This window comes from Cryptotermes secundus, unplaced genomic scaffold, assembly GCF_002891405.2.
Source record: "Cryptotermes secundus unplaced genomic scaffold, Csec_1.0 scaffold2336, whole genome shotgun sequence".
In the NCBI taxonomy this organism is placed as follows: Eukaryota; Metazoa; Arthropoda; class Insecta; order Blattodea; family Kalotermitidae; genus Cryptotermes; species Cryptotermes secundus.
In genome coordinates, this window is record NW_019735608.1 from 139425 (window position 1) to 151650 (window position 12226).

The following is a 12226-nucleotide window of genomic DNA, read 5'->3' on the forward strand; positions in this document are numbered from 1 at the left end:
TGAAGGAGTGCTCCAACAAAGGAGAATGGGCGTGACTGACGTAGTGAGGGGCGACGTAGCGATGTGGTATCCTGAACAATTTTAATATTTTTAACGTTTGACAATGTATATGATAGATACATATTTTAGTTATTTTAATGTGTGAACATGGCATGCAATGAACTGGTTTGACGTGGATAAGTAAGCACCTGAAGATGGCATTATTATGCCGAAACATGTAGTGCGAGGGAGAGAAGGAGATAAATGAGTGTATGCACTGCAAGACGGATTAAATAAATCATGGGCTTTTTTTTTTTGTTCAGATTTATTAATTTTTAATAATCAATAAATTATATAAAACATAGTACCAATGAGTATAGCCCCCTAAAATTAACAGTAACATGACAGTAGAAACTTAATTCGAGTTTATGTCAGATGTCTACCTCAAAGTTATCAGTTCTTACCTAGATGTAATGAAATTTAAATAAATTCATGTATAAGGTATTAAATGTTGACTAGTCCATTACATATTGATGGGCTAGGTAGCAGAAGTCTGTGTAATGGTGGCAGCTACTGTTACAAGCAGATGTGACACTTGATTTTACATTCATTAATGGTTCATCCTCTAAGTCTGCTAGAAAACCAATTCAATTGGCATCCATTTCAATATTGTAAAAAATTATACTCTACAGATCAGCAATAAGAAATTGCTAATATCTCAGTATTTAGGTCATTGTTTGTTATTTCAGTGTTACATGTAATTTAGATGATTAATGTATTCAATTTGTAATAATGGTACAAATTTCCATATAGCCTACTGATTGGCAGCAACATTTTTGTAAATGTCTTGGCACGGAAAATAGAATTTTCTGCAGTCAACAGGATTCAGAATTGAGCATCCATGGAACGTTCTCATAATGAATGCGTGTACATATTTTTTTATGTCGAGTTTATCTTACCTCAGATTATTAATCTTCAAGAAACAATGATTGTTGCCCTTTTCACAGCCCTTTGTATCTTTTGAAAGATAATAGTTAATAGTAACTGACGAAAATATAGTACAAGCAGAAAGCACACTTCAGTACTGAAATTACTAGACAACTTGACTCCTGGTTAGGGGTAACAAGTTAATTTTCAGTAAATGTTCAGTAAGATTTTATTTTTAACATTCTAATTCCATATGTATGGTTTCAAAATTATATGTGTACATGTTCGTACACATATACTTCCACAGGGTATTTGAAAACTGATGCCAAAATTGGTAAGTGCTCCCACCAGACCGCAATATACCTGCTTCAGCTTGTGTGGTGCCTGTGTTTCTTGCCTGAATCTGGCTAACAAACATGGCATTGATACTTTTAAGTCATACAAGAGACTACCGTAGTTTCTTTTATGTGTGTGTTCTTTTGTTTGTTGTCATAGTGGTATCATCCAAATAATGTGAGAGCTGCACAGCTGTCAAGGAAGGAATTTATCTTAATTTTCATTCCTGTTACAAATTACCTTATATTTAATTTAGTTATCTTTGTTTATTGTTTTTTTAGTTTGGTATGTAAACATATTTTGAAGCCTTTTATGTTCATATTAATCTAATATAGCTTTTATAGTTTTACTATTTAGCTGCTATTACCTTCAGTCTGTAATACCTTATCTACCCTCTTAATGACTCATAATATTTATCATATCACTTTTGAACCTGCTAGCCTTGGGAAGAAGTTCTTCATTCAGGAAAATGAATGGTGTAGAAATGTCATTATATAATTATTATAATCATTAATTTCTTGTACTGTTACAGTTTATGTGTCTTTTAATAGAAACTGATAATATAATGATCTGATGAAGTAACAAAATGATTGTAGTATTAATTAAAGTGTTCATAGTTTTTGGACTTTGGTGAAGGAATTTAAAATTTGTAATTGATATCATTAGTATTGTAACATGGTAACTATTTATGCATAATATTGGTTCCATCAAAACTACTTTTACATCTTCCTAGAAAGTGAGCGTTGGAAACTATGAGGGAAGTATACTGCTTGTGTATATATCTTATTAGTCTTTTAAATGAGTTGTACAATATTTATGTTTAATATATCAAGATAACTTTTACTGCCACACATGTTAAGACCTGATAGTGAAATTGTTTAAAAATTTAAACATGCAAGTAGAAAGTGTCCTATAATAGGAGTGAAACAGATGGATTAAGTAGGGGTATTGAGGACCAGAATTAAGATTTTTTCACCTAAAATTGAGAGAGCACAATACAGAATTTTTTACAACTATATAAATTACTACTGATATGCAGCAGTGGAAAAGTAAAAGGCATTGTGTAATTTGTATTGTTTTAATTCTGTGTGTAATTTAAATAAGTATTTCCAGCCCCCCCCCCAGTACTTGTAATGCAGTAAGCAATGTATTAGCATCTCTTAACTGTACACTCAGTTCTTTATCACATTTTTGGGAATAATTAGTTTTGTATTATTGGACAAGCTCATTAATGAGGCTGTTACAGTCAGCATCATTCAGATATTTTATAAGAATTTATGAAAATAAGACTTAAGTTGTGTTCCATCTCCCAGACTTCTAGTAATTCATTCGTTCCTTCATTTTATTTGGCATTCATAATTGCTACACCAGTAACACGTGAACAAGTCACATCATTAAATACATCATTCTTGAAATACTTTTTCCCAGATGCCTAAGGATTAGAATTTGTCAACAATAAGTAATCACTCTTGACATGGGTAATGTATAATTAAAATGTAACACACACTATCAAACCAGATAAATAATCAAATTAGATACAATATGTAAATTGAAATGCAAGGTAACCTTATGAGTTTATTGAGAGAAAACACTTCTCTTAAAAGTTGATGTGTTACAATTTGGCACATGAAAATCATCTTTCCTTCCAGTATTACATTCATATAAATCTGAATTTCCCATAGAGTTTAAATTATATTTCTGAAAATAGCACAACACCACAAAGATATACAAAGAGATGACATTTAAAATCTTTAATTCATTAAAAATAGGTCTGCATGATGTTCTGTTATTTACACCTTTTATTAAACGAAGTATCCTTTTTATTTTCAGTACTTTGCCACTTTTGCTTTCTCCACCCCATAAAATCAAACCACAACTTACTAATGATAGAAATTTGGTAAAGTATATATTCCTGAGTATATATAAATGCACTACATCTTTCAAGAATTTGATAATGTAACATGCTTTATTCAATTTTAGCCACAAGGACTAAACACGTGAGCTCCATTTTAGATTATGTGTTATATTGATAACTTAAAATCTGAACTGTGATGTATAATTAATTTTTATATTTTTGAAAGTAATAACTGGCTCAGTCATGTCATATGGTTTATTTAATTGGAATAGCATTGCTTTGGTCTTAGCAGTATTTATAATCAGGATATTTTTTGAAAACCGAGATTCTAGCTGGATCATTACTTTTTTTATTTTTCTTGGAAAGTAATTTTATTCTTGTCTGTTACCAATATATTGGTATCATCTGCAAAAAGAACCACTTCTCCATTTGATATATGATGGGTTAAATCATTTGTATATAATAAAAATAATAATAAATTTATTGGCCTCACATGACGTGATCAAATAAACTCTTAACATATTCTTCCCATCAGTCTCAACTATAGAAGTAATGAAGCATTCAGATATATTTCCTAAAAAAATGAGCGAGTCCAAAACAGACACAAAAATGTTATATATTTTGTGTGGTTTGTTAAAAGTAAATCAGCTTTCCACTAAATTTTGATTACAAGGATCCCCTTCAAGTATATATAATCACATATCCAACATCTGTTTTATACAGGTTAATTATGGAGGGGACATACATGAATTTGGTGAGTGTAGTCAGGTAAGGTTGGTTATGGGCTGGACGGCCAAGGCTCGGAGATTGAGTCCCGAAAGGGGCAAAATTTTTCTCCTCATCCAGACCAGTTCTGGGGTCCACCCAGCCTCCTATCCAGTGGCTCTTTCCCCCAGGGGTAAAGCGGCCAGTCCATGAAGCTGACCACTCCAACTGTTAACAATGTCAAGACTACATTGATCTATGCAACCGCTCCACCATACGTCTTCATGGCATAGTGCTTAATTAGTTAAGCACCAAGACAGCTTTAGCTTTCAGTCAGATAAATTATCAAGTCAGAGATGATTGAAACTCAACATTTCAGAGGTACAGCACTGCAAAGATTGTTCAGTCACATCCCCTGTTCTCTGGTGATTTTAGAGATGTAAATGGAGTCTGTAAGTGGTTTCATGTCAGTATTGTTCATTAGTAGGAATTTTGCTGCTTTAATTCCAAATTTGCCATACTTTATTTGGGTTCCTCTTCACATTAATATTCTTAACTTTTAATTACTGAGTTTATTTGCATGTCTCATAGTTGTAAAATAAAATATCCCTTATTAGAATGTAGTATCTGGACATATAATGCATGACACTTCTTGGAATTTGTAAAAAATGGATTTTGTGGAAGTGATATTATTGGTAATTTGAATATTATTGTGTGTGCTGGTTTAATAGTCCATAACATATTACAAGTTATAACTTTAAAATAGTCACTATAGTTGTATGCTGTTTTTATTGGCATAATTAACAGGATTTATACTCAAATGTATACTTTTTTTAAGAGAAATGCATAATTATTTTTAAACTTTTCTTTATAGTCCCTTATGCACATGTAGAGTTGCCTCTGTCTGCAAAAAGTATGCTGTAACATTGGCTGATCCTTTTGGTATGCATACTGATTACAAAAACTGATATTCATAAACCAGTTTTGCGTTCATAAAGCCTTACATCGTAAAGGTTCCTGTTTTAATCAGTTTGTGACCTGTATACTTGAATTGATTCTTAGTTATATTTATATGATCGGCAGTGAACTGTGGCTACCAAGACCACAAACACTACTGTGACGGTATCATTGCAGTGGTTGTTAAAATACACTTATTTATGAGCATCCTCTTCCTTTGATGAATTAAGCCTTCTGGCATCTGAAACTGTGAATCTTACATACAGTTGGTAGGCATCCTTGGAAGGGGAATCAGTTCATTGCAACACAGAACAACACAAACACAGAAAAAGTGCAGGCATACATCCGTGCATTGAGTGGGATTCAAATTCATTGTTCGAGTGGGCAAAGACATTTCATGCCCTAGATCACATGGCCACTGTGATTGACACATAACAAATATAATTTTGAAATTTATTTTTGTATTGTATAAGAATAAGATATTTATAGGCATTTCTTTAAATAACAGACTGTATTCACAAAACGTACTTTTTCTCGCTAGTAAAAATGGTAGTGTTGGAGTACTTAAATACAAAAGGAATTGAATATATGCTAATGGTGCAGTTGGCTTTAAAAAGCTCCTTCTTGCTGTGTTCATAGCTTTGGCTGTAATCTATATTATTGTGATTCTTTATGAAGACATATGGAATATAAACACCTTATTAGCTGTTATTAAATATCCTTGTGTAATTTTTATAATTTCACGAAACACTTCATGGTCCAATAATGTAACTATATTTCTAGAAGTTTTCAATGCCTGCTGATTTTAGATTTAATATTGAATAAACAAAAAGTTTTGTTGGTACTGGAATGGTTATTCTATATATCAGTGTTTTTTATTTTGCAGTATGTCCCACATTAAAACGGTAGTTTTGTGAATATATTATAACATTTTAATGCATTATAGATGTGTGTGTGTGTGTATGTTTGTGTGCATGTGAAACCACATATAAATCTTTGCTCCCCAATTGTAATAAGACTGTAGGAGAATATATTATGGTTAATTTATATTTCCTAATGGGAGATAGAGACCAGCCCAATGAATTTTAGGAGAACATTGAGACAAGGAACTCCTTCCATAACCCACATATTTCTAGTTGATTCTGATGCCCATAAAGGGGTATGTCTTCATAAGATACTCTTCAACATGAAAATCACTGTAATTATAGAACTTTCAGATGACAGATTTTTAAACTGTGTTGTAGGATTTGAGATTCTTATAGCTGTGGTTATGAAGAGTTCTGTCTTCTGGGATATAATGCCATGTGGTCCATTGAAAGTGAACTGACATTTGAGAGGAATGTGTTGCCTCCATCTTTGGGGTTAAAGAATAAGCCAAGCAAGAATCAAGCATCTTCCTCTGAAATATCAGTTGACTTTCAACAGATTACATTGTTTTATATCGCAGAATGTAGAATTCTTCTTAATCTGTGTTGCTTCTAAGATATTAACTGCTGGAGGTTCCTCTGAAACAGAGGTACCTATCTGCCATATACAGAGCATCACATCCCAGAAGAATGTAATTCAAAACAGCAGTAGTGTGCAATAGACTGTATAATGGTACTATGAAAGGCCTCAACAAGAAGAATGGTAAGAATGTGAGACTGTTTAGTAATTACTTTATACATAGACAGGGTTGGCGTGTAAAAGTTTAATGCTTCTGTAGTCTATATAATTATATTTTTTATGTTTCAGGAGTTTCCCTTGTAGCCTTGATTTGCTGGTTTATTACACATTGTATACTTTTTTCATTTGCTTCAAATCTGTAGTCTGTGATAGTAGTTTCTTCTCTTGCATATTTTCTGTTTCCACAATTTAACCAGTCACAACTGTGAAATACTTGCCAGCACTGGGTATGGGATTTAGTATTGAATGTCTGTTTTTGAATTGTGCTTTAGCACTGCTTGTAAAATCCCACTGCTCATTTCATCTAACTGTTCCTTCTCACGAAATAGAAAGAGTCTGGGATATAAAATTATATTCTTTTATGCTCATGTTCAGAATGTGAAACACAGAACCAATAATTCAGTCTCAATAGAATACACATTATTATTCCATGCTTTTATTGTAATAATATGTATTTCAAGACACAAGAATTCATTTTCTGCTCAGGTATAAGTAGAATACACCTGTCATAGTTCTGTCTTGCAAAGAAACAGATTAGTCTGTTATATCTTCAATTTCCTCTTCACTTCTGGTGTTTAAACTTGTAAAACACACTTTGAAACAGCAATTCATTATAAAACTCTTGCTTATGGACTCTTTTGTATATATTTTTAATGTAATATTATGACTGAGACAGAAATAATCTTGGAAAACAGTGGATTAACAAAAGTTACATAAAAATCATTTACAGTATTTTCACAGTGTGCATCCTGTTGTGTGTCATGAGGAAATGGCAAGGTGAGGTTTCTGTCAACACAACAGACGTGGTTATACAATGAATCAATACTCAGATTGAACTTTTACTTTCCCATCGCTACATGTTTCAGTCGGGACCATCATCAGGCAGTAATTATGATCGAACAACTAAAGTTATTTTAACTCCCAAATATGGATCCATATCTAGCGCAACATGTTCATACTACAAAATTCAGCCCAGATTAGAATATAGGAAATTACAATATTAGCCTTCGCAGTATTAAGATTGTAGGTAGGTAAGTCAGTAAGTAAGTTACAAATGGATATAGAACTTAAACAAATAAGAGTACTGATTTGAAAAATGCTTTTATGTCTGAACATAATCTCCCTGTACATTGAGGCACTTGTCACATCATTTCACAAGCCCATGAAAACCAGCAGCATAAAATTCTTTGGGCTGATGTCGGAACCAGGCGGTGACTGGGTTCAGGAAGGCATACTGCTCACTGCATTCCAGCTTCAAGGACAAACTGTAAATACCGACTCCTACTGTAACATCCTCAGGAAACTTGTAAGGCCATTCAATAGAAGCGACCAGGACTCCTCACCAAAGGTGCGTTGCTCTTGCATGACAATACGCTTCCCCCTACTGCCAACAAGACAAATGAGATGTTGTGAAATTTCAAGTTGGAAGTCCTTGAGCATCCTCCTTATAGCCCCAACCTTGCTCCAAGCAACTTCCATTTGTTCGGCCCTCTTAAACATCATCTTTTGGCTGAACATTTTCCCGATGAAGAAGCTGTAGAAAGGGAAGTCACCGCCTGGTTCTGACAGCAGCCCAAAGAATTTTATGCTGCTGGTTTTCAGAGGCTTGTGAAATGATGGGACAAGTGCCTCAATGTACAGGGAGATCAAGTTGAGAAATAACAGCATTTTTCAAATCAGTACTCTTATTTGTTTAAGTTCTATATCCATTTGTAACTTACTTATTGACTTACCCTCATATATGTACAGAGAATTATATAACAATTGAATTAAAGATATATTAAACAAATTAACATATTAAAAATTCTTGCATGTGATGTTTATTAAAGGAGAATGTCATGTTGGTAGGATGCTATGTTAGAAATAAGGCCTTGGGAATGAAATTGAAGGTTATACAATTAAACCCTAAAATATTAAAGTTATTATAACTTTATGGGATATGATATTAAAATTCGCTCATGTTGTGTGCATGATTGTAGAAAGCCACGTTGTTGAGCATGTCTCGGGGTGGAGGTTGTTATGCCCATGGTTATGCGGTAATAAATGTATTGTGGATATTATTACATGGGCAGTTATGGTGTGTTGATATTCATGCAGTGTGCATCATTGGTTAAAGATGTAAAAATATTGCTATCATTGATGTGTGTGTGCATCCTTCCTGTATGGGCATTGTATGTTGTAACTTGGTTCAGTATGGAGTATTGATTGACTGTATACCACATTTGTTGCGTTAACAGAAACCTTACCTTGTTATTTACTCATTTACAGCTGAAACAATATCAGATTTTGTGTAAGATATGATGATAAATGCGGAAATGTCTTAAAATATGGGGATTGCAGCATTGTACTTCAGCCATCAGAGATTCATTTTACCATGCAGGAGTGTTAATATGTATGACTTGTTATATCTTGAATGTTGAAAGAAATCTAGGTCTGTGAATGACCTGTTTCAGCTTCCCATCACATTCTTGGCCACCACCCACTTTTGTCCCTTCTGGTTAAAAATCTATTTATGTGTAGCTCAGTAAGATTATGAATAATATTTTAATTTCCCAAGAAATCATACTAATGTAATCTCACAGGTTATGACCAAGCTGTTATTTGTGTTAAACGCAGATACAGTTGCCTCTTCTGTTCCTTTTGTCAAATAGGCTCAGTTTTATGTGGGTGTATCCTAGCTTAATGACCACAGCAGTTTGAACATATTCTATAATTAACTGATAATAATTAAACGTGTTTCTTTGAGATGAACGTTCTTTGGTGTGTTGTATCATCGGTCTTTGCTCCTGAGTTTGGAGAAATTCTTCCTGAAATTCACAATATTGCAGTAAGAAAGACCATAGTGATTATTGAATATTCTGTTGTATTTAAGTTATTAATTTACCTTGCTGAAGCTCAAAATTGCCTTCTTGACTGCCCAAATTAACAGTTATACCTATATTACCTGCACAGCAGTTTGAACATATTCTATAATTAACTGATAATTAAACATATTTCTTTGAGATGAATGTTCCTTCGTGTGTTGTATCATCGGTCTTTGCTCCTGAGGTTGGAGAAATGCTTCCTGAAATTCACAATATTGCAGTAAAAATACCATGGTGATTATTGAATATTCTGTTATATTTAAGTTATTAATTTACCTTGCTGAAGCTCAAAATTGCCATCTTGACTGCCTAAATTAACAGTTATACCTATATTACCTGCACTCTTTCATAATGACTGATGCAGTTGTTTTTTTTTTTTTAATTGGTAGATTTCATAATTATTTTGTAGTAAAATTGTGCTTAGATTTTTTTTTTGTAGAAAATGTGCATTTCAAATTGGGAACAAAACCAAATCATACCACTGTGAATGCAGTTGCAATTTGTACACTAGGTAGCTCATTTAACAGTACACATAATGACTTGCATAATATAAAATTGATGATAATCTGTGCAATTTGCATTCAAATAAATATTTATATTGTGTTATTTGTATTCGGTATATTTGGCATGGAGCCAAGGCTCCTTAGAACGGGAGCATGGGAATGAAATTATGTCTTGTTCAAAACAATAGCCATCCCTTTTATTTCAAGTTTCTAATAGCTTTTTTGACCCAGACATTTATATTGCAGTTGTAGAGTGCTTGGGTTGCAGGGATTACAGACACTGGTGACCAGTTTCAGTGTACTTTAGATAGATACTATATACTATAGTATACTGATAGCTATCAGTGTAAGGAAAGAGTGGTTAGAACCCATTTATACCATACTTGATTTCTGAAGGTGTGTGGTCTTTCTTAACATGCTTTTTACTTCAACTTTTTCCCACACTTTCGTGTGTTTTCAGACTCATCTTTGAAAAGTGGGAGAAGGATGGACAAATGCTACAACTCTGAAGAACAGTAAGCACTGATGTTGTAATCAGTGTTGGGTTTATATGACGAACTGAGGGATGATTTGTGAACCAACGTAATGTAATCATGTGTGACATCTCAAAGATTTTTTTTTAACTCTGGCATTTACAGTTTCTTGGTCCTGTGTATGTTGTAACCAGTGCACGATAAGTAAACAGATCTATGCCTTCTGAATTCCAGATCCTAACTGTGTGCACAATGATTGATAAATCTGTATGTCCAGATCTGATTTTCAAATTAGAATGGACACCAGCAGTATGGAGAGAGTATATTTTAAACTAAAAATGCCATATCTTACTTGCCATGAAATGATATAAAGTAAGAAACTCCTATTAATTGTTAATGTTTGAAATCGTCTGTCTTGTTTTTCTGAGGTATATCATTTGCCAACAATGTCTTCATCCAGGTGGATCAGCCATGACAAGATAACATGACTCATGATTTTCTCTATAGCTTACTACAATTAAATGTTATTCATTTTGAAATTAAACTCCTGTTGTGGGGTTTGTTACCGTGGAGACCTGAAATATATCATTAACAACGGTTATGATAGCAGCAGACAATATTCATCACTGACAAGGCTTTCATGTGATGGTTACCTACAAGTTATGTGCTTTTATTAATTTACTCTGGCCCTCTTTAAAATAAAAAGGACAGCCTCCCCCCTCAGTCACAAAGTTTTGGTATAATTTTTTACTTCTCTTTACTTTGTGAATAAAAGGAAAGTATTCTATGCATAGAAGAGTAGTAAGTTGTTATGGAGTGACAGGTTATTTTCATTTCTTACTAATGTTTCTTTAATTTTATCTTGTCTTACCTATAAACAATGCAATATTAATACACACAATAAGATTTTAGGTTATGCAGTCCAGTAGATGGGTGCCATTATTTAGGAGGAATATGCTGTGTTGGATGTAGTTGGAGGCAGCATGTTCATCAGGAACATACATACATCTGTGTTTCAAGATATTCATAAGTGCAATCTGCACTGAATATGAAACATGTCACCTAGCTACCAGGCTACACGTGATGAAGTAGTAGATCAAAATTCTCGTATTAATCTTCATTATGCTGTGTGTCATTATTGTGATGGTGATATATGCATGGTCCAGCAGACCAAGCATCATTATTCTCAAAGTTAAATATGATTGCTGAACCTGTACAACTGGGAGATATGAATTCTTTTATTCCCACGTTATAAAGTTTTGTGCCCAAATTAAGGTATGGTTGATGACCCCGTAATACTGGAAGATTAGCAGTTCCTATTGCTAGACAATGGAAGTCAATAGGGTTTCATAGATTTTGTTATAGAAAATTATTTTGTGTTTAATATGCACTCTAATATTATATTTAAGCATCCTGTTGCACTCTATACGATAAATGATATGAACTCGTGTCCCAAGTGCAAACAATATATTATATGTCCTTGATCTTGCTCTCCTTTACACTACATGTTTCGGCCTCAAATGGCCATCATCAGGTGTATACACTCAGGTTGCTGTTACACTGCACTTAGTTTAAAATTTAACATTTAAAAACACATTGTTCTTTTTGTTGTTATTATCAACATCTACTTCATTGATATCTGTCTGGTTTATAGATTAATTTTGTTACACATGTTAGCACTTATAAAATCTTTAGTTCTAATTTTAAAATCCTTTAACATTTTCTCTAAATTTTAAAATTTAAAATTGTCAGGGTTACTCGCCCTATGTCTGTAGTGCTGCAGCGGCTAGTTCTTGTTTCCAACACTGTACAGGTGTTATCTGTAATATACAAATATTCGTATTATTATCTTATGTACGTAATGTTTCCTTATGTATTTATATTGTTATTTGTACTTACTTTGTGTAGTCTCCCTGTGTGCATGCCGCTGCTATTCTTTACTACGTGTGCTGTCTGATGTAT

The 12226-nt window shown here is 33.3% G+C and overlaps 1 protein-coding gene across 1 annotated transcript in view; it reads left to right on the forward strand.

Annotated features, from left to right (window-relative positions):
• LOC111869729 (phosphatidylinositol 4-phosphate 5-kinase type-1 alpha) overlaps nucleotides 1–11692 on the forward strand; it is a 141939-nt gene extending 130247 nt beyond the window's left edge. The window contains exon 19 of the mRNA XM_023861461.2: nucleotides 10252–11692. Coding sequence (XP_023717229.1) covers nucleotides 10252–10263 — 12 coding nt within the window. The 3' untranslated portion in view covers nucleotides 10264–11692. The remainder of the gene's footprint in view (nucleotides 1–10251) is intronic.
• Nucleotides 11693–12226: the final 534 nt, after the last annotated feature.